Raw genomic sequence first — 24599 nt, 5'->3', positions numbered from 1 at the left:
GAAGATCTATTTCACTTTGTGTAACTCTAAAATAAAGATATTATCATTCAAAAGAATATCAGGATACAGGAGTAAATCACCAAAATATTAATATATAAGCCATTAATTTGTTCTTTTGTCCTATGGTATAGCATAACAAAAAATTTTAAGGCTTTTGAAATACAGCTCTCATAAACCCAAAGTTTGTAATATCTTAAAGTCAAACTTTATAAGATTAAGAATAAAGATGCTACTGCGTTGTCAGGATTTATGGGCAGAGACTACTATAGTGAAATTTAACAGTCAACTGATAGCTTGATGACCACATTTTCCTTCATAAAACTGTCATCCTTTGGTATTTCATATCTGCTCAGACTTGGTAGACATTATGTATAAATCACTGCACTTTAAATTCTCCTGCTACCGGAAACACAGAGGCAATCTGCTCCTAGTAAATGAGGAAAGCAGTCAACTATGAGTGGATAATACTGGGCAATCTATCAACTTGGCAAATAAAATTTTCTAACAAGCAAAAGCATAGGCTTACTTAGATAAAGCAATTTTATAAAATGCAACTTCCTTAGATTCATATTGAGATGTCTCATTCAAATTATTAAAGCTTTTATTAGCAAAGTTTCACTGTACCATCTTCTATGATCCATGTTGCTACATAAAATATAACTGAATCAAAACTTTTTTGGGTTCCAATTTCTACATTTATTGCCATTCCTAATCTTTTTAAACAATGCGGTTTGCTATTCTTCAGTTGGCCAATTAATAGAATTAATATACAAGAACATGAAATTCTAAGAACTAGAGATTCAAAATGTTCTTTAAAAACTGACTATAGCTTACTTTAAAAACTGACTATAGCTTAAAACATTACTATTGTATCTGCAATACTTCCTTCACATTCAGTAAGATAATACAACTAGAAAGGACATATACATTAAACTATACATTAAACTATTTTTTTTAAGATTGTTATTTATTTGAAAGTGTTACACAGAAGGAGAGACATACAGCTCCTGCATACCTGGACTCCTCAAATGGCAGCAAAGGCCAGACTGGGCCAGGCAGAAGCCAGAACCTGGAACTACATCTGAATCCACTATTTAGGCAGCAGGGGCTCAAGCACTTGAGCCATCTTCTGTTCCATTTCCAGGCACATTATCAGGTAGATGGATTTAAAGTAGAACAGCCAGGAATAGAACTGGCACTCATTTGGAATGTCAGTATCACCGTGATAGTAGTTAATATGACAAGTCTTTTTTCCTTGTGCCATGTTTTCTGGGTTGAAGTACATAGCCCAAGAGTGTAGATACAATTTACAGTAACTCCAGCACAAATCAGAGTACTGAATACTGGGCTCTGATTCTTCACTCTTGCTTCCTATTAAAGAAGACCAAAGAAGGCAGGAAATAATGGTTAAAGTGACTGAGTTCCCACCACTAAGATGAGAGGCCTGGATTACATTCCTGATTCACAGCTTGAATCCCACCTGGGGACCATCAGAAGTATATGAGGACTGACCCAAGAGGTTGGATCTTTCTTTCCATGTGTGAGTGCGTGTGTACACAAATGCACTTAACACATCTTTAAAATATATATATAGAAAGGTTGAGCATCACTAATCCAAAATTTTGAAATCTAAACCCTATAGGTTAGATAGGGTTTAGGTAAGCATAAATGGTCAACTTATTTTAAAAATAAACACTACATCCAGTGATGGTCATGCATATGCAGTGTTGGTTCCAAGAGATTAAAGATAGTAAGAAGCTGTGACTGGTTCAAACTACGATCAAGAGCTGTGGGATTCAAGTTCTGCCATACTTATTGACTGTATAATCATACTTGGCTCTCATTTCTTCATCTAAGAATCATTTGTATCTCTAAGTATCACTTGGAGAGTTAAAACATTATTTAGGGCCATGCAACATTATCGACTTAGAACATCATCCTGCGATTGGGGCTAGCATCCCATCAAGTCCAAATTGCCTCACTTCTGACACAGCCCCCTGGTGGTGTGCTAGGAAAGCAGCTCACTGTAGAAGACCCAGTTATTTGGGCCCCTATACTTAAGTGCAGACATGGATGGAATATGGGCTCCTGGCTTCAGCCTAGTCTTCCCCTGACTCTTGTGACCATCTGGGCAGTGAACTAGCAAATGGATGATTTTTCTCTTTGTGCTTCTCCTTTTATCTTTACAACTGCCTTTCAAACACATAAATACTTTAAAATTAACCTACCATAGCTCTATTGTATTTTTAGTCTATTTGTGGTTACCTTGGCAGAGACAGATCAAGTTATTTCTTATCCTTTTATGTCCCATGGACGAAAGGTTCCCCAAACCTGATCTATAATGGGATTGAACTAGATTATTTACATCTTCACTAGCTTTAAAGTCCACCAATGAAATCAGTATGGGCATTAAATACCAACTCTCTATAGAAATAGCCAATGAAGCACTTTAGTGCTCATTAAGGGCCTTTTGCATAGATTTTCACACAGCCTATAATGACTGAATCACAATTTACAGTGCAGGAAAACATCTTTCAAAAAATGGCAAAACTCATATAGATATTCTAGGAAAAAGTATTAGAAGACATAAATCAGGGGCTGTGCAGCAGCTAAAGAGGCTAGTCCTCCACCTGCAGCACCAGCATCCTATATGGGTACCGGTTCACGTCCCACTTGGTCCACTTCCAATCCAGCTCTTTTCTTATGGGCTTTAAAGCAGCAGAGAATGGCCCAAGTTCTTGGTCCATGCACCCTGTGGAGTTCCAGGGAAAGTTCCTGGCTTTGGATTGTCTGAGCTCTCACTAACATGGCCATGTGGGGCTGAACCAGCAGATGGAAGATCAATCTCTTTCTCTTTCTCTTCCCCCCCCCTCCATAAATCTGCATTTCACATTAAAAATAAATCTTCAGGGTAAAATATACTGCAAATTATTAACACCGTATTAATCCAATTCTAATGCTGCAAAGTTTTACTACCAGCTTACCTTCCAGGACTATTTTGCTACAATAGAAACAGACAGTACCTTCTATAAACTGTCTTCCACAGTTTGACTAAATATTTCCTATCATGTTTGCATCTTTTCCTTCCTTTTTAAAAAGGTTATTAAAAGCATAAGCTGGGGGCACAGCATGGTAGCCTAGTGGCTAAAGTCTTCGCCTTGCATGTGCCAGGATCCACATGGGTGCCAGTTCTAGTCGTGGTGGCCCCACTTCCCATCTAGCTCCCTGCCTGTGGCCTGGGAAAGCGGTTGAGGATGGCCCAAAGGCTTATGGTTCTGCACCCAAATGGGATACCTGGAAGAGGTTTCTGGCTCCTGGCATTGGATCAGCGCAGCTACAGCCATTATGGCTGCTTGGAGAGTGACCCATCGGAGGGAAGATCTTCCTCTCTGTATATCTGACTTTCCAACAAAAATAATAAATCTTTAAAAAAAAAAACTTGAAATAGTTTAAAAAAAAAAAGTATAAGCTGGAAGAAAAAGCATGCTGAACACTACACTGCTTACATATTCCACTGTTGGCTCAGTGGCTGGATTCTCATTTTAAGCTTTCTGGTTTCTGATCCTAACCATTCACTCCCTGAAGTATAGTGAACTTAGAGAGCTGTCTGCATTATAGAAGTGCCCCTGTCTTGTAAAAGAAAAAATTCCAAAATCTCAAGCAGATGCCCAAAGTAGAGACAATTCCAGATCCTATACCTGTGATGCAGCTTCATGTATAAATTAGAAACAGTAAACCTTTTCACTAATCAGGTAACAATGTGTACCAGAATACTACAATGAAGCTGACCAGTATCAACACCCCGATGTTTTGGGGCCACTGTTAAACTGGGGCTACTTAGAGTGCTGTGAATTTGCAGAGTTGACCTGATAATTAAGATGGCTACTGAGTGACAAGTGGGTGTGAGCAAGTACAAGACCAAGCAGGACAAGAGGAACCCTTTTTAATAAGGACCTCTTGCATATTAGTGACAGTATGCAAATACAGACATGAAAAAAGATATGAAAACAGCACTGACAGCTCAAGAAAAATTAAGCAAGGTAAAGAAAACAAAGTGTACATACATCTAAAGCGCGCCTTTCTGCTTCCTTCCCTTCGGATGACTGAGGTAGAGATGTCTACAGTGAGCACTTACACATCTGCTTATGTAAGCATTTATACATCTGCTATGCCAATTAATTGTTATGGAAGAGGGTAGAGGAATGGATTGGGCAAAGACCATAGGTGGAAGACAAAAAGGTTTTCTCCTCTCTCCTCCTTCTGCCCTAGAAGATAGAGTAGGTTTTTTTTTTCTAATGACATCTTTGCACTCCAAAGCTATAACAGGACTTGCTACTTAGAAGATACTCGATAAAAAATACACTGTATTTAGAGCATGCAGGGAAACAATAAGTTGAAGATCACACAAAGAGCCCAGGTAGCACATAAATAAAAACAGGGGCTCTTGGAAATGAGCTCTGTCAGGCAGATCAGCAAATACCAAGTTGATAGAGGGAAAGCATCAGACCAATAATAGAAACATCAATTTCCCAAAAACAAATCACAACTAAATCAACCTGGTAGAGAGTAAACACAACAAAGGAAGGGATTTTGTCTCATTGTTCACTACCACATCAAGAGCGTCTAACAGTGTCACAAATCAAGCACACACTTCACTTTGAATAATCTGTGCCTATTTCAGGATTAGGCAGATGAGCATCTTATCCAAAAATAATCAGACAATGACAATGTCTCTGAATAGCTTAATTTCAAAGCTTTAATTTTCTGACTCCAGCATTCATAAATTTTTTAACTATACTAAGCTGCTATAACTTAGCACAGACAATGTCTTCAGTCAGTCCAGGGACACCTACTACTAAAAATGTTCTGTTAAAAAATATTAACAGCTTGCTACTTCTTAATGAGTATTAGCAGCTTTTTACACTAACCCATGGCAGTTACTCATGAAAAGATAAGCAATCTCAACATCTTCATTTTTTGATTCATCTTCTCTAATAAAATCATAAGTAATCTTGAACAAATTTTGGTCTCTGAATCTTACATTTGTCCACTATATGATAACTATGCTAAAGCTTCCTAGGGTAACTGAGAATTGCTTAAATAAAAACCCTTAGCACAATGCATGGCAGTGAGAGCATTAAGTGTTGATTCAGTGTCCTTACCTATTCTCCCTTCTTTCCTCTATCACTTTTTGGTATTATTATACTAAAAAGCAGTACGGCATATGGAATAAAAACAGATAATTTGAAGGTAGACTGGATTCGATTTTTAAGGTAGCCAGTACTCAATAGCTAGATAACAACATTAAGCCATCAAATCTGGATCTCTCATGCTCTCAACATAAATGAAAACACCACTAGCATCAGAGTCAGGAAGCTGTTGGGAAGAATATCAAATAGTATATGTAAATGGTTTGAAATAGTGTCTATTAATGGCATATGTTAATTACAAGGTAAGTAACTGGTGATTATGTTAGTTATCTTCAATGACTAATCCACACTTCAGCTACAACGTTTTGTTCCCCATTTTTAGCAGTATTTTCCATGGCACAGTTTTGTAGATATTGGGGCTCCTCCCTCTCCCTCACTGGGCCTCCCCTGCTTTCCCACTCCTGCTATTTTTCCCATATTTTCACAGGGGTATAGTCTTTGAGTAGCAGTTACAAGTTTAACTTTTCTGCTACTTAGGAGTTTCAAGGCATTGTTAGCTACAAAACTCTTATGCAAAGACTTAACCTTACTAAAACTACCTTCTATCCAAACATTTAATGAGAAGCATATTCCTAACTTTCTATTAAGAGAAATTTCTGACTTACTAAAAAAGGCTGTAGTGCTTGCATGCTTAGTGAATAAAAGCCTTTCTTTCATTAAATAGGAAATGAAAGCTTTGCCGCTAAAGTAATTGGATTTTTCCCTTTTTATTACTTTACTAGCAATAATGCTTTAGATGATTACAAAAACATTTAAGTTCTGTGAAGGAAAAACGTTTCCAATCCAGTACAAGGCCTGTAACATAATCTAACAGGTTTCTTTTTTTCTTTTGCCTCAGTCCTCATACTTTTTCTCATTAGTTGCTTTAATACTAAGCAAGACTCCTAAAGCTTTTAAAACGTCACCTAGTTCCCCTTTCCTCTAAGACTTGAGGGCATTCAACTGACAAATTGAGGTAACTACCAATTTGATACAGCTTTTTATAAGATAATTCTTATTTTAATAAATTCTGAATTATATTAATCAGTCAGAACACAGCAAACCAAACTGAATGAACTTTCCACGTGCCAGTGAAAAGTATCTCAAGCTAATTAAGTTACTTATTATTTTAAGGAAAGCTTTCAGTTTTGAGGACATTCTACATGCCTACTTAGTATCAACAAAAAGAGTATATTTGTTTGAATATATATCAGTCTTTTTCAAACGACAAAACCCAGTTATGATGAACAATTCAAAGCAACTGTAACTGCCACAAAAGAATATAAAATGGCACCCTAGAAAACTGTGGCAGAAGCGGTACAGCACAGTGGCATAGTGGGCTCTGGTTTGTGTCACACCTGCTCCACTTCCAATTCAGCTCCCTGTTGGTGATCAGGGAGGGCAGCGAAGACTAGCCCAAGTTCTTGGGTTCATGCACCCATGTGACAAAGCCAGAAGACACATGTAGGAGGTTGGACAACACAGCAAAACAGAGGAAATAAACATCTAGTGTTAGTACACTGAGGTCAATACAATTAACAACAGCCTATTATTTATTTTCTTAGATAATAGGAGAGGATCAAATGGTCCAATCTTAAAAGTTATAGCAAGAGGGAAAAATTAGTTTGATATCATGTGTACATACTGTATACATTTATAAAAAGGTTATACTGTATCACATATTTATAACTATTCAGTGTTAATAAAATTTGTTTGAAAAGATGGATGTAAAATAACCTGAATGGTTTTTGCTCTGTTGGCTCTACCTTCAGACCAGAGAAGGTCTCCCCAAGAAGCCGCTGAACTTATCTGGACAATAAGATGCTGGACTCTATGCTTGGTATATGCTTACAATGAAAAACTCTCAATTGAACTTGAACTGTGGTCACACAACAAGGTGGAGGAATCCACCTTCGGGGGAGGGTGACAGGAGGGATGGGGGGAATCCCAGTACCTATAAAACTGTGTCACATAACACAATGTTATTAATAATAAAGAAAAAAGAAAAAAATAACCTGAATGGGTTCTCATACATTCAATACATGTGTTCTCATTCACCCTACAAATACTTACTATACAACAACTGAACTTCTGAAAAAACAAGGAACACTAGGATTTACAAAGCCCAACCTTTAGATGGGTGAAATAGCACTGTCCCTTACCTGTCCTACCCTTTGCCTATTCAGCTGGCTTCCTCAGTGAAGGATTTTTTGCCAAGGGTCATTTTAATATTTAAAATATAATTCACAGACCATACAAAATTATGAACTAAAAAATTAACCTGGGGTGCCTGCTCATAATGTAAAGCCCTAGACCCCATCCACTAGAGTAAGCCCCTCCAGTAAGACAACTTCATGACCTCATCCTGAAAGATCCACCACCATCAAGAAGACAATGGAGGAGGAAGAGCCCAGATTCCTCCCAACACCGGATGACATGGAGGATTATAAGAGATTGGCACATCAAGCACAACTGTCTCAGAGGGGTATGCCTAGGATAAAAAAACTAAAAGCAGGACTTCCTGTGAAATATTCCTTGACAATATGATACTAGATATTGTATTATGATCTATACCTACAGTTCCATAATGTACTTAAATAGAATAATACTTTAATTTTTACTGAAGAACTATACCACTATAATAACGAAGGAAAATGCTGAGGGGGGAAAACAGGGAGCATAGGCAAGGAAACCCTATACCTATTAAACCGTATCATAAAATAATTTTATACATATACACACACCTCTGAAATAGTTTCAAGGGAAGCTTTGGAAGCCTTTCTTTCCCCAAACCAATAAAACATCAATAATTTGAGTTTAACCTACCATTATAACCTTTTTATTTTTTCAATTTCTATCACTGACATGTACCATTCTTAAACCTCTTTATCCTAGGCATACCCCTATTTATGTTGTTCCAGTTTGCATCCCCGTCTTCAAGCTGTTGTTTCAAACTGATATACTCCTCCAACCTTCCAACTTAACTCTGCTTCAAGTTGTCAAATGCTCACATCTTCTCTAAAGCCCCTTTCAAGTATGGTATCTTCACTGTCTAAATTCCACTGAATTCTCTGCATGAAAGCTAAAACATCATTCTCCATGCCATTCAAAAGAATACTTGATTGAGTTATACTTACACATATGTAATCGATTCCAAGGCACATAGAACAAGTCAGAAGGAAATGCTTTCCACAAAGTAATCACTTAATAATCACTTGTTAAATGAATGATATACCTACCAAGTCATTCGTATATTTGAGTACACTGGTATTTTTTTTGAAAAAATTACCTTTTCAGTAGTAAGTGGCTTTGCAGGCTTTTCTGGCTCCTTTTCTCTCTTTTTCTCTTCCTTTTTTTTTTCCTTTTCTTTCTAAAATATAGCCCAAATTTTGATAAGTTTACTTTTTAAAATAAAGCAATTTAATTCATTTTTATTTTATCATTTGGGTCATTTTAGAAAGGTGGAAATATTCAATAATCATAATACACGGACGCTGCTGAAATATAGAAGTAAACACAGCATATTCATATTCCCATTGCAGTAACACATTGGTGACATATAAAGAGTATCTTAAAAACTTCAGTGAGACAATTCATAACCGCTTTGACACTTTAGGATTTATTTTTCTTTACTTCAAACAAATGAGTCCTCCACTGTCCTAAGATTCTTATATAAAGTTAGACTTCCTAATAGTCTCGGAACGTTGAATTTTAAATAAGGAGAAAAAGTAACAACAGAACAAATTTCCTTAGCACGCATATAAAGACAAACTGTAACAGGTAAATGAGAAGAAAATTATAAAATCAGGGCCCGGAGCAATAGCGTAGTGCTTAAAGTCTGTCTTGCACACACAGGGAACCCATATGGGCACCGGTTCTAATTCCAGCACCCTGCTTCCCATCTTGCTCCCTGCTTGTGGCCTGGGAAAGCAGTCAAGGACAGCCAAAGCTTTGGAATCCTGCTCCCACGTGGGAGACCTGGAAGAACTCCTGGCTCCCGTTTCCTGGCTCCAGACTGGCTCAGCTCCAGCCATTGCGGCCGCTTAGGGACTGAACAGTCGGACGGAAGATCTTCCTCTCTATCTCTCTTCCTCTGTATAACCATATTTCCAATAAAAATAAATATTTAAAAAAGAAAAAGTTGTAAGATCAATTTATTTTTTTAAATATATTGCCAATTTTGTTCATTATCATTGTTTTGCATTTGAGGAAAACAGGTAAATATGTAATTTTCTTTAAAAATATTAAAGATAGTACTTGTGGACCTTAGTTAATTGACTAGTATAATGCTGTTGAGATACGCTATAGTGGCATTCTGATAGGATTAAAAACTTCAGGAATGAGACAAGCATTTAGCCTAACAATTAAGATACCAACCACCGGCTAGTGTTGTGGCATAGTGAATTAAATTGCCACATAAGACACTGACATCTCATGGAGCACCACTTAATGTCCCAGCCGCCCTACTTGGAAGACGAGGTTAAATACATGGGTCACCCATTCTGGACATTGCAATGAGGCTCCTGGCTTCGACCTATCCCAGTTGGCCACTAATTTTGATTTAGGGAGTGAATCAATGAAGGGAAGGTCAATTGTTCAGCTGGGGGTCTGCCTCTGTCTTTGTTTCAGCATTTTCTTCCTGCATTTAAAAAAAAAACTTAAAGATTAAAAATAGTAACAGTAATAGGTACTGTGGTGCAGCACATTACATTGCTACTTGGGATCTGAATACATGGGATCAAGTGCTAGCTCTGCTCTTCTAACCAAGCCTCCTACCAAACACAACACAGCCTCACAGGCGGCAGATGATGGTTCAAGTACTTGTTTCCTGCCACTCACATGCCAGTTGTGCATGAAGTTCCTGGCTCCCGAGCTTTAGTCTGACCCAGTCCTAGATGCTGGAAAATGGATGAGCAGATGGAACATCCCTTTGCCTCTCAAAAGTAAAAAATAAATAAAATCAAATAACTGTGTGTGTGTGTGTGAGTGTGTGTACTCAAAGTGCACTTCCAAATCGTGGCACACTGCAGAAGGAAGTTCACTTACACTGAGTACTACATCATGCAACCAACTAAAACACTACCGTAACTTTAGCTTATTTTGCTCAAATCAATTGATTTTTTTCCCATAAATTCTCAGAATCGTTAGGTATTGTTATATTCTGAACACTTGCACTCACCCTGATATTCATAATATGATGCTATTAGGACATGGGAGTCATAAGAGGGTGATTACTTAATAAAGGCGGAGTTCAAATGGGTGCTACTAGTGCTCTTGTAAAAGTAGCCCCATAAAAAATCCTTCATTCTTGCAATTTGAGGTCAAAACAAAAAGGTACCATCCTACAAAGCAGGAAGTACATTCACACAAGACACTGAATCTGCTGAATCTTCATTTTGGAATTCTCAGCCTCCTTACCTATGAGAAATAAATATCTGCTCCTTACAGTGTACTCAGTCTATGAAATTTGAGTTTTCAAAATATAGATATCATCTACTGAGTTTGATAGTAGTCAAAGTATGAGCAGTCTTTGAAGTAACAATATGTCTCTAAATTTAGAACAAACAACCTGACCTACAGTGATTCCCATTTATAGAATCAAAAGCTGCTATGCAATCAAAGAATACTGTGAGACCCTGAGGTGTCCTGAACTATTTTGTGAACAAATCTGTAACAGCATTTGGTATTATAATAGTTCCTGAAACTTGGTTGCTATACAAATAACTGATAAAATGGAAACTAAAGAATGAGGCAATGATGTCTCAACTATTAAAACCACTCAAGTAACATTCCCAGAACACACTGTGGTGTCTAAGGTATCATCAAACAACTGTCCCTCATCCCCAGCTACTGATATAGTCTCCCCTTCTCTCCCTGCAGACACAGGAGGAAAAAAGGTTGAATATTTGTTCCACTCACCTTCGTCCATACCCTGACCCTCCCTCACCCTAATCGGAGACTCACTGGGTGTGCATCCCTCTCAACTATGTAAACAATGTTAAAAATAAATTTTTTTTTCTCGAAAACTGTTATAAACCTTCAAGTACTATAGTGAAAAGTACATATTGGGTTCATTATAATAAAAATATGTGATTTGATTAAAGACGGTTTCCAAAAATTGATTAGGTACTCCTACGTTAAAAACATATCATGTGTAGATTAGCTTATAAAGTACCAATAACAATATAATATACACATGAAACATACACAAAAGTAGACATTTTAAAAAGTATAAGGGAAAAATGCTTGAACAGATATCCCAAACACGTTTTCTAGGCTGTTTCCTAAACTTTGAAGACCACAGAATTAGAACACTCTTTTAAGAAACTTGGAGGCAGAAGCAACACAGCATCACTATTCTCATCCCCAAGTAAGAAACATGTCCAATAAAATTTTTCAGAAAGTTACACTTGATCTTTGGCCTCCTCTGATTTTCTCATGGTGATCCCCATACTCTTTGGAGAGCTCCTTTCCTAAGCTTGCCAACTAACTTCAGCCACCACAGCTAAATTACCCAGGCCTGCCTATCTCCAACCCTGCACTCTGTACCCCAAAACTGTCCCCATAACCTCCCAGATTTGCTTTGTAGTGTCACTCCTTCTCTATTCCTTTCTCTCTGCAGCCTAAACACTTCTTCTGAAATACACACCTGTATGTATATCCAACCAACCATTTGGATATTTGCATGTTCCACAGTTTCTCATACTCAGAAACAAATCTACATTTGAATTTTCTCTTGATTTTCCTTCCTCACATCCTTCTTTTCCTTATCAAAGTAAACCATGCCATTTTCAATGGAGATAATCACAAGCTTTTCAAACCACCTCCACAATTCATAAAGAGCTAACGCCTATGGATTCAACCTTCTTCAGCTCTAAAAATCACACATTCATTTTCATTTACTGTTCCAAGGTTAGCACATGTCCCATCAGTTTATTCCTGTACTAGAGCGAACAGACTCACTCATCATCACAAAATTAAGTACATACACCAGTTAAACAATGTTACAACCTAAAAATCGTATCCCATCAGTCCGTTCCTCCTTCATCTGTATCATTAAATACCTGGACCTTCAGAATGAAGAACAAACTCCTTCACTGAGTTCCAATTTCTCTCTCCCTTCTACTTCTCTCCTTGCCCCACACCTATTTAAGCCATGCCAATCAATTTACAACTCCCCAAATACTGCACTTTATCCATTTTTCTTCATAAACTGACTTGCATAGAAAGCTACCTAAATCTTAACTCATACTTACTCAGAGTTTAAGCTGAATCAGAAGGATGCCTCCATTATTAACTGCAGGACAGTAATTATACCTCAAAGTACAGTATGTGTGTTACTGCATTTATTTTCATTCATTTGACTGGAAGCTCCTTGAGGGTAGGGGCTGTATCTTATCTATGTAACCCTAACATGTAATATACCAATCATCAAGGAGAAGGCACAGGAAAAATGACAAAGAATGCCTCAAAATTAACCTAACAAAAGAAAAGATAGCTAAAGGAATTAAAACTACCAAACACTTATAAGGATAATGCTAAAAATGCATTCTGTTAAGTATCACTTTTGCAGCATAACCACCACTATTCAGAATATATTTAACAATTTCTGTTGAAGAATCTAAATTCATGATCCTACATAATTTAATCTAGTACATACTACATACATTTAATCTAGTATGTGGCTACTACTACATACATTTAATCTAGTATGTGGCTTAGTAGTGTTAAAAAAAAATGACAGTCAACATTCTGCTGGTGCTTGTAACAACTGAATCACAGAAGATATTTTTAATCAAGATCTTTATTTTTTACTTATTATTATTGGAAAGACAGATTTAGAGAGAGGAAGACACGGAGACAAAGATCTTCCATCTGCTGGTTCATTCCCCAAATAGTCGCAATGGCTAGAGCTGAACTCAGCCAATCCAAAACCAGAAGCCAGGACCTTCGCTTCTTCCAGGTTTCCAAATGGGTGCAAAGTTCCAAGGCTTTGGGACATCCCATGCTGCTTTTCCAGGACATAAGCAGGAAGCTGGATGAGAAGTGGAGCAGCCCAGACACAAACTGGGCCCATTAGGATTCCAGCACTGGGAGGAGGAAGATGAGTCAATTGAGCCAACATGCTGGCCCGAGACCTTTCTGATAGTTCAAAAAGTTCATATAAGGTAGTCAATGAAGTAACAAAAATTAAATGCTTCTTAATTGTACAGATATATCTATGGCACCAATAAGTCAGTTGCTCTGAAATTAAAGACTTCCAAATATGCCTGTGGTATAAGAAAAATTCTAGAAATTGTTGTATTTAATAGATTTCAGTACAAGGAATCATCTAAAACATAAACAACAGGATAGGCATTTGACTGAGCAGTTAAGTCACAGTTATGCCCTCATCCTATATCAGAGGGCCTGTTCAAATACTGGCTCCTCCATTTCCAAACCAGCTTCGCATGACTGCAAACCTTAGGAGGCAGCTAGGTCATAACATGCATTGCAGGTAATGGCTCAACAGATAGCCTGGACTGAGTTTCAGTCTCCTGTCTTCAAGCTAAACCTACCCTGGCTATTGTGGGCAGTGGGGGGGGGGGGGGGTGAACCAACCGTTAAAGACATGTTTGTCTGCTTTTTAAACAAAATGAGAATAAATAGTTTTTAAAAATAAGCAGCAATTATTCAACACTCTGAAAGCACAGCACACTGTCAAAGAAAGTTCATTCACAACTGAACGCTAATATAACGCAACTGACTAAAACACTGCCATACCTCTAGTTTGTTTTTCTCAACAGCAGCTTGCACGGAAGGAGAGGACACCAGAGGCTGAAGAGGAGCATCAGAGGAAGAACTCTGTGGAAGGCAGGTGAAAGGTAAGAAGAAAAGAGCAAAAAGAACGGAATCAGAATTAACAGGCACAGGAAGGAAACAGAAACCTGCATACTTCTGAGATACAGAGCGCTCAGGAATATGCTAACAGTATATCAAGAAGGCACTGTTTGCCTAAAATTTGTTTGAAATTTCTAAAAGGATTTAGCATGAAATATTGTTATTAAACAGCGGTTTCACCAGAATATAACATTTCCAAATGTATTTAGAAAAGAACACACCAAAAATATCTGAAAAATAACAAAACTTCCCAGACAGTTCATTTCTGATTAATGTTACCATTGAAACAGGAATGCTCTGAGGCATGGAGACACCTTGTCCCAAGTAGCAGAACAGTTTTCACTGTTACATAAAATTTTTAAGACTAAAAAATAAAAACAGCTCAAACAGTAAGTTAATTACAATTTCTAATTCTTTAAAATAGAAAAAAGTGAGGGAAAAAAAAGAACAGATTAATATTAATAAAACAGCTGAGAAGCCAACAGTCTTACTAAAGCATTTTTTATACCTCTGCCTCCAAGATAAGCACGCAAACACAATTTTTTTCAGTGCAGTATTTGCTGACTACTCCAAGCATCATGAGACAGTTATATATACAGCACTTTTACATGGAGCAGAGGCAATTTATGTATATAAACTGGGTTTTACCTGAAATTTTTTCACCTATCTTCTATTTAATTTCTATACATGCAATTGATCACTTGAATGGAAACATTATATTCCTGCTTTTTTTACTGTAAAAATACAACTGAAATACATCTGCAAAATGTATAGATCTTTAACGCCATAAAACTGACATCTCTATATTTTAGGGATGGCACTGTTAGAGATTGGTCATTAGAGACTGGTCATTATAAATAACAGAGACGATGACAAGTACTCCCTCAATATGCTCATTAAATTAGCTGCAGAAGTAATTTCTGAACCATAACCCAAGACTATAAAGCTTTGGGGATTTTTTTTTCCCTATAAAGTGTTGGCACTGTTACGACTGTGCAAACTATCCATATAATTACTACTGAAAATTACACACAAAAGAAAATACATATGCTACAAAGAGAGGTCCATCTTCATTAAAAAGTGGTTAATACTTAAACCCTGACTTAGTTGATTTACACTACTGCATATTTGTTTGCTAGAAATTTTTAACTGCTAATTTATATAGAAAGGAAAGAATTAAAAAGCTACAAAATCACTTCAGCAGATGACAATCTAATCAGGATATTAATGTGCCAACTCTGTAAAGACAGAACATAAAATATAAGTGTGAAATAAAAGCATTTAGTATGTCAAGTATTGCTAAACAGGTAATATAATTCATTATAAAGTGCTTGTTCGTCTTTTGGAAAGAAAATATGAGCACTTTCAAAACACAAAAGGACCATAAAATTTTATTCAACATCAGTAGTTTAATTTACATTTTAGTATAAAATATACAAGAACTTTAATATGTTCCAGCTGAGAAAGGAAACAGTAATTTGTTCAGCTTCAAAGACAATTAAAAAGTCAACAGATCAACAAATGAATAGATGACAAACTATGGTATGCCTATATAATAAAATACTACCTGCAAACAAATATATAAACATGTGTTAACAATAGGATGCTAGACTCTGTACCACTGTCTGCACCTACAATGTCATGATGCACATAGAATAATGATGGCCCTGTGACTTGCTGAACGACTATACCATTGTAATAATATAGGGGGAAACTGGTTGGAGAGAGTACATGGGGCGGATCAAGGAGGAAGTCCCTGAGCCAATGGAACTATAGCATGAAAAATAGAAACTGTAAAAAACATAAAAACAGGTACACACAAAAATGGAGATAACATTTTCAAAGCATTATAAGGGAAAGCACACCCAAAAGGGTGCACACACAGCACATGACACCATTTATATGAGACTCTAAAAACAAAACACAACAAGGATAAAAAGGAAATGAGTGGTTTCCTGGGCAGAAGTGGAAGGTGATTAGGAAGGAACACCAAGAACTCTTTTGGAGTGCTACATAGATTTTACATCTTGGTTGCAGTGGCAGTGGTTACATAGGGAAAAGTATTTGCTGAAATTCACTGATGTGTTCCGTAAAATGCTTGCCTTTTACTGTATATGTTACATTCCAAATTTACTTCTAAAAATTCATTTTAAAATGTCACTGAGCAGGGTAAGATGCACTGTGAGCAAAATGAAGAAAAATTAATATACTGACAATGGAAAGTAAGGCTCAATAAAACAGAGATATAAGAGAGAGAAGAAAAATAAGAGCAAAGTGTAAGCAAAAAGAAAACAAACACCAAGGCCTACTAAGTCTTCTTTTAAAAGAAAGCACCGATACTCATCCTAGTTTAGTTCCTATAACTAGTCTCTTCCTAGTCTTATTCTTTTCCAAATCCCTTCTCAATATAAAGTCATTTTCAAATACAAATCTTATTACCACTTATCCCTGCTTAGAAGCCTTAAACAGGGCCGAGCGGCGTGGCCTAGCAGCTTAAGTCCTCACCTTGAACGTGCCGGGATCCCATATGGGCACTGGTTCTAATCCCAGCAGCTCCACTTCCATCCAGCTCCCTGCTTGTGGCCTGGGAAAGCAGTCGAGGACAGCCAAAACCCTTGGGACCCTGCATCCGTGTGGGAGACCTGGAAGAAGTTCCTGGCTCCTGGCTTCGAATCAGCATAGCATCGGCCGTTGCGCTCACTTGGGGAGTGAATCATTGGACGGAAGATCTTTCTCTCTGTTTCTCCTCCTTTCTGTATATCTGACTTGCCAATAAAAATAAAATAAATCTTTGAAAATAAAAGAAGCCTTAAATAGTTTTCTTTTTTTTTTTTTAATTGTTGCTTACATTGTATTATGTAGTACAGTTTTATAGGCGCTGGGGTTTAAATAGTTTTCACACATGTATTACATAAGGACAGAGTCCAAATTCATTAATCAGGCCACAAGTGCTATCTACCTTATTTTCCTATACTTCCTTGCCCTGCCTATCCTCCACTATTTAGCCATAAAACTTTAAAAAAAAATTGTGGGAAAACTGAATTAAAATATTTCCATCATAATTTATGTTTCATGGTATGTCTTAAGATAAAAAATTATGGGGCATATTATGGTGGCATAACTGGCTAATAATCTTCTCCTGCTGGAACCAGCATCGCAAATGGGCACTACACCTCCAATCCTGCTTTCTTCCTGTAGCCTGGAAAAGCAGCAGAGGGTGGCTCAAGTGCTTGGAACTCTACACCCATGTGGGAGACCTGGAGGAAACTCCTGGCTCCTGGCTCCTAGCTTCACACCAGCTCAGCTCCAGGTGTTGAGTTTATTTCAGGAGTGAATCAGTGCATGGAATCTGTCTCTGACTTTCCAAATAGAAAAAAAAAGACGAAGAAGAGCAATAAATTCTATAAAAAGATAGTACAAAATATCTGAAAACAGATTAAATTAATAAGACCAAAGACATCATCACTTAAACTCATCATTAGGAGAGTTAAGATACTGATAAGATAAACACAACCACCAAGTTAGCAGAAACACATAATCTTAACACATTAAATTTTTAGCTAAGTCAAGAAGAAGCAAGAATTCTGGAAAACTTTGAAAATGACTTAAGTCTTCTAACAAAGCCAGCTCAAGGCCCTTTGCAGGGCAACACACTTACGATCTGTAGCAAGAATCACTAGAGAGCACACAGACAGAAGCTGAAGGACTGAAATGAAGAGGGATTAACCAACTAGCAATCAGTTAAGGTTTCTTTATTAATCACCTACTCGCTTACAGTGATTTGTTATCACTACTACCTTCCCTCTTCAGTGGTGTGCTAGGTACTTGACTAACAATACCATGTTGTATCTTATTTGCTTATTACAATAATATGTAATGTATACCCTGGGATCATCCCTGTTCTATAGAAAAACAAATTGCAACGAAAAATAGAGACAAACAAAACCAAACAGTAACTAAGCTCTTTCACATCAAAGCTAATTCAAAACACAAAAAAAGAAAAGAGGTCAGAGCAGAGACAAGCTAGTGAAGGAAGAGAGCAAATAAAGTGAGTTTAGTCTCAGCTGCTGAAGAGCTGCTAGACTTGGGAGCTCCCTTCACGACTGTGCTTCTTGGGGGTGGGGTGCTAGGCATGCAGCTCAATTGTCTAATCCTCTGCTTTTAAGTCCCATATGGGGCATCAGTTCGTATACCGGATATTCCATTTCCCATCCAGCTCCTTGCTTATAGCCTGGAAAAGCAGCAGAGCAATGCCCAGGTATTTGGGCTTCTGTAATAAATTCCTAAGAATGCTGGAAGTTCCATTCAAACCCATGCTCTTTAAGATGCATTTTGGTGGGCCCGGCGCGGTGGCGCAAGTGGTTAAGGTCCTCGCCTTGCACGCCCGGGATCCCATATGGGCGCCGGTTCTATCCCAGCAGCCCCGCTTCCCTTCCAGCTCCCTGCCTGTGGCCCGGGAAGGCAGTCGAAGACGGCCCAAAGCTTTGGGACCCTGCACCCACGTGGGAGACCCGGAAGAGGCTCCTGGCTTCGGATTGGCACAGCACAGGCCGTTGTGCTCACTTGGGGAGTGAATCATCGGATGGAAGATCTTCCTCTCTGTCTCTCCTCTCTGTATATCCGCCTTTCTAATAAAAATAAATCTTTAATTAAAAAAAAAGATGCATTTTGGTGAGCCTTAACTCAAAAATTAATAACCTGGAGGCAGGAACTTAGCCTAGTGGTTAAAATGCTCACATCTTGTATTATTAGAATGCCTTGATTCAATACCTACCTCTCACCCTTGGCTCCAGCTTCCTGTTAATGGCAGACCTGGGAAGATGACAGCTCAGGTGAGCTTCTGCCGCCCACATGGCAGATCTTGACTGAGTTCTCCCTACTAGATTCATCCTGGGCCCAGACCAAGCATTTCATGTATTTGGGGATTAAAACAGTGAATGGGAGCTCTCTCTGCCAATCTTAGACTCTCAGTCTCTTAAATAAAATACAAAGTCAAAAACAGCCTGGGATGCAGCAGGATGATATTTTACAAAAACAACAAAAAGTTCTTTGTTTTGTGGCTGCTAATTGTTCTGTGGCTGTTTACTGCTTTGTATTGTGTTATAGCAGTTGACACGTTCATTTTATAGAGGGCAAGAAGTCAGTCAAGATCAAAAACTACTGTTTTACACAGAGAAAGAAGGTCTACCTTTGCATTCTTCCTGTAATGCCCTAACTGAAAATTAAAAAAAAAAAAAAAGAACAGCAACATATACTGCTTAGAACCCTCAAAAACATAGTCTGAAACAGGAGGAGACTACATTATGAAACGCAAATCAAAAAACAAAAAAGTCACAATAATTTAAGATCATTTCATAAGAGGGTAACGATCACATGAATCTTAACAGTCACTCAAGATATCGCTATCAGAGTACAGTCAGCTTTCAAACTATCTTCCACAAGTAACCTAATAGTCCTTAAATATCACAGATTTAAGATCCTTACATTTTTCCTCATACTGTGCCTATTTTTAAAATCTGACCTTACCTGCACTATGATAAATGTCTCTGAAAGCAAGGGTCATATTCTCTTTGTTCTAGTACTACTTAAAAAAATGAGCATGTTTGCAAAGCTTGTTTGAATGTATGCTTCATCTGTCACTGAAGACAAATACAAATATCTAATGCAACTCTCATTATAATTGTATTACATGCACAGTAACTACCATACAGAGGAAAAATAATTCAAACTTTCCTACAGCATAAATTGGTTTTCTTCAATCATAATTTTGCTTAGAAAGGCATAAACAGAATATATCGTTCCTTAAGTTAAATGTGATTTTTGTGGGTTTTTCCAAATTTTATTTCATTAGTAACATAAGCTCACTAGTATACTATCTTTGCCTTAAAATTTTTACTATCAAGCCTATAAAAACAGGGGAAATTACAGAACTAATACCTGTATAAATATCACCAATGTCCATCAAATACTAATACTGTCATGTTCCCACTCCAAAAATACACATACATACACACAACACCACAGCTGCCAGAATTCACTGAATCAGCTGAAACATTTATTATTTCAATATTTTATTCTATCACATCAAGAATGAAGAAATTCTCTTCGATTAACATACTACTGCCACATCTGAGGGAGGAAAAACAACAAGTACCACAATAACAGCTGTCAAAGATAAGATTATTTTCCTGTATATTACCACGTAAAAATAATTTTAAAATTGTTGCCAATGAAAAAAAAAAAATGTATAATACAAATGAAACAAGAAGCAATAGAACACTTAACATTTTAAAGAGAATATAAAATAACATGTTTTATAAATATGTTATCAAACGTTTCAAAAGAAAATATGCTACTTATATTTTAAATTAGTCCTTCCCCTTCCATAATGCTTACACTAACCTTAAATTTGTGGATATTTTAAAACATAATGCTCAACAAATCAACTTTTATAAATTGTTCAGATTCATCTTGTGTCCTCATAAATACAGCATAAATTACAACAGGGACCTCCTCACTCCAAAATACATACTAAACATAAATAACCCTTTCTGAAGAAAGCTTTTTCTTATGTTCAAAAATGATACATTAAAATATTATTTGTTCTGTCCTCTGTTGTGATGCCAGCAGAGGATACCTGGTACCACAACAGAGGCAAGAGGGTAGAACAAATCAATCAACCACCTCAGCCATATGTTGGCAGTGAAAAACTAGGCAAACGGAGACTCTAAGGTGGACTATGTTAATCAGTGGATTCTGCAGCAACCTCATCGTGCTTGGAATGGCAAAACTGGCAGCAATTCACAACTGCTGAACTATCAAAACCACTTGGGCAAGACCCTCAGAGCATGCCCCACATCAGGGACCTGGGATGGGTAGGTGGCTGGGTGGGGCTTCTCCCTTTATCTCCCCCTTTACCCCAGATACATGACAAAAACAATGTGGAAATAATAGCCTTACCCACTTTCCCATAGCCCTTGAACCTTCGTGCCCTAATTAACTATGTAAAGATTGTAAAAAAAAAAAAAAAAAAAAGAGAGAAAAAAAAATTATTTTGTTAGGATTTGATGGAATGTTTAGAATACTGCTTTTCCATGTAAGCTAAAAGTAAAACTGAGTTCCTATGCAAAATGTAATGAAACTACTGGCTTCTAAACTGCCTGAGAAATGACTTTAATCAGAAGTTTTACAGCTTGCTTATTAATATAGGAATCAAAGACCAAAAAATGATTTCAAAAATCAAGGCAATTAACCTTAAACTACAACTAACTTGTATTGGAACATTTAATCAGGAAAAAAAGAAGATGCTAAATTATTACATTAAGTCCTCAACTAAAATGCATGATAATAAGCAATGAAAATACCATGTTTTAATACATATGTAGGCTATTTATTATTTCTGCAAATTCACCAAAGCCTTCAGAAAAGAGGTATAAACCTGCTTTCTTTTTTATTTCCAAAATCCAGCAAACTAGTCTCTCTTTTCACAGCTGAAGCATTATCTTCTTTCACATTTTATAAAGTTAATAAATGCCACATTTGCAATTATTAAGACTTAGAATGTGATTCTCTATGAATTGGAAGTTCTGCTTCTCAATGACTCACCATTACATGACTAAAGAATTTCTAGTATTCAAATATTTAAAATATATAATTAATACTTTTTGTAGCAAAAAATTTGGATATATTACACGCTAAAAGTTTGAAATAGAGTCAACACACATCAGTTGGAGGGAGATGAAGATTTTTACTTACATTTGTAACAGCTATAGCATTTTTATCGTAGTATTTCTTCTTTTCATATTTATCTCTGATGAAAAACTCCACCGCTCTGAAAACAAATAACTTAAGGAAAAGCATGGTTATGATGACACTGGACAACTGACAAAGCCTGGACTTCAACTTTAAATTGCCTGTTCTTCAACTTATACTTCACTTAGCATTACATCTTCAACTAAATTCTGCAACCCATTCTTTCTCCCAAAGTCTACCTCCTCCTCTTCTGCTTTATCAAATCTTAACTCTACTATTACTAACAACATTTCTACCACCAAACTGTAACTGCATACTGAAAACTCAGAATAAACTTGAACACATGTGCAGTAAGCACAACTCAGAAGGCCCTGCTTGCTCTATGTTATACATATGCTGTTTCCTCTAATTCCACTGACAAAACACTGAGGAAAATATTTAATTATTTTCACTTCACAAAGAATCAGAAGAATTAAGCAATTATTTGCTTAACCAGTGTCTGAATAATTAAATCACTCTCCTCCATACTATATATAGTAGATAATATATACAATATATACTATATAGCTAAATAGTAGATAATATATTATATTCTATGTACTGTATAATTATACATAACATATAGATATATACCATGTATTGTCTATTATAATTATATAACTCTCTACTATATTCATGCTGTTTCTTGCTGTATCATATAGGATTCCTTGTGCATTCAAAAAGGAGCGGTTTTTTCTTCACAAAGTTGAAGTCAAGAAGCTAAAACTAAGGTTTCTGCTTAGGACAAACATTTTCAAAAACTGTATTAGAAGGAAGCAATTTTTAAAAAAAATTATATGAAGCCAAAACTGGCATCTTTGTTGCAACTGTTTTAAAACAATGGAATGGAAGACACTAATGGAACAGAGTGACTGGTTAGGAATTCCTAATCATTAACATAAAACATTACTTCAACAAAAAAAAAAATCGCATGCCATAAAGTGAACTTTTTTTAAGTCCACAGGAGTGACCCAAAGGAAAATTAATTTAGGAAGCATGGCAAGTCCTTGCTGGTTTTCACTTCCTAGCTTCAGTTTTTAATAGTTATTGATTGACTCATTTGAAAGTCAACAAAATGGATGAGAGGACACAAGAAAGGTCAAGAGATTTTCCCTCCATTACTTCATTCCCTAGCTGGAAAATACATTCAGGTCTGTACCAGTCAGGAAACTCTTATCCTGGTCTCTCAAACGACAGAGACCAAAGTGTTTGGGTCACCTTAAGCTGAACTGGCAGCAGAGCAGCTGGGGCTTGAAACAGCACTCAGTATTGAAGCCAGCCAATGAGTATTTCAGTTCTTGCATGCCTCTTAGAGCAAGAATGTCCTCTCTTATTTTCATATAAAATCCACATGCAAGTGAATTTCTCATGGTTAGTTTGACCTTAAAAGACTACACTATATAGTTCCAGATGTTCAATATCCAGCTTTGCCTACAGGCTTCCTAAACAACCACAGAAAATTAATCAATGAATTAGAAAAGCTGCATTCCAATTAAATTTAACTTACAAAATCAGACAGTGGGCTAGTGGACCAATAATCACTGACTCCTGGACTGTATTTAATGTCAAAGAATAGCCAAGACAAATTTATACAGGGACACATTTACCTATTAACAGACACTACAGCCAATGTATAGCATTTTCTAACGAAATCCTGACGATTCTTTTTTTTTACATTTTATTATTTTTATCATTTTATGATACAGTTCCATAGGCTCCTAGCATTTCCCTTATCCTAGCCCCAATTACCCACCTCCAGTTTCTCTATATCATTACTAAACTACAGTTCTTCATACACAGTCATATGTCGATCACTGCAGGCATGGACAATACCAGCATCCTATTGTTAAGATATAATAAACAGGGCCCGGCGCGGTGGCGCAAGTGGTTAAAGGTCCTCGCCTTGCACGCCCGGGATCCCATATGGGCGCCGGTTCTAATCCCGGCAGCCCCGCTTCCCTGCCAGCTCCCTGCCTGTGGCTCGGGAAAGAAGTCCAGGACGGTCCAAAGCTTTGGGACCCTGCACCCGTGTGGGAGACCCGGAAGAGGCTCCTGGCTTCGGATTGGCATAGTATCGGCCCGTTGCGCTCACTTGGGGAGTGAATCATCGGACGGAAGATCTTCCTCTCTGTCTCCCCTCTCTGTATATCCGCCTTTCTAATAAAAAAATAATAAAAATAAATCTTTAAAAAAAAAAAAGATATAATAAACAGTTTCATTGTAAGTCCATCTTTGGAAGTAGAAATGCATATTACATTCTATCCTCACATATGTTAGTCTCTATTTCATAGCTACTAAACATCCGCTCAAATGAAAAGTCATAATAGAAAATCAACAATAGAAAAAATAGAAATTTACAATACCATGAAGTTAAATAACATCTTACTAGATATGACAGTCTCCATTTTACAGCTATTGTACATTCCATTAAAAGTCACAAACCAAAAATCGGTATCAGAAAAAAGAAATTAACAACACCATGAAGTTAAATAACACGCTACTAAATGGCTAACGTGTAGCTGAAGAAATGAAAATCAAGAACCTTCTTGAAGAAAATGATGCCACTGTATGATCTAAGTCATTGAATGATTTAATCAGAAGAAAGTGTTTTGAAGAGATGCAACTAACAGAAAACAACAAAACCCATGTGATATAGTTTCTGCTGCTCTTTACTGGTGAAATGTGTTTCTCCTATTCAACAAATAAATGGGTTTTGCTTTTTAACCCAGTCTACTAATC

At 37.0% G+C, this 24599-nt stretch overlaps 1 protein-coding gene across 7 annotated transcripts in view; it reads right to left on the bottom strand.

Annotated features, from left to right (window-relative positions):
• SMAP1 (small ArfGAP 1) overlaps positions 1–24599 on the bottom strand; it is a 130765-nt gene that overhangs the window by 34796 nt on the left and 71370 nt on the right. For 2 of the 7 annotated variants that reach the window (XM_040983613.1, XM_040983611.1), the window contains exons 4-6: positions 21825–21900; positions 13953–14033; positions 8479–8559 (exon numbers count right to left, since the gene is read on the bottom strand). In XM_040983613.1, coding sequence (XP_040839547.1) covers positions 8479–8559; positions 13953–14033; positions 21825–21900 — 238 coding nt within the window. Of the gene's footprint in view, positions 1–8454; positions 8560–13952; positions 14034–21824; positions 21901–24599 lie in introns of all 7 variants that reach the window. The other 5 variants (XM_040983616.1, XM_040983614.1, XM_040983612.1 and 2 more) reach the window with 4 other exon arrangements.

This window comes from Ochotona curzoniae, unplaced genomic scaffold, assembly GCF_017591425.1.
Source record: "Ochotona curzoniae isolate NIBS_2020 unplaced genomic scaffold, NIBS_Ocur_1.0 contig_3819, whole genome shotgun sequence".
Lineage (NCBI taxonomy): Eukaryota > Metazoa > Chordata > Mammalia > Lagomorpha > Ochotonidae > Ochotona > Ochotona curzoniae.
The sequence above is the reverse complement of the archived record's forward strand: the minus strand, read 5'-3'. Positions and strand labels throughout refer to the sequence as shown.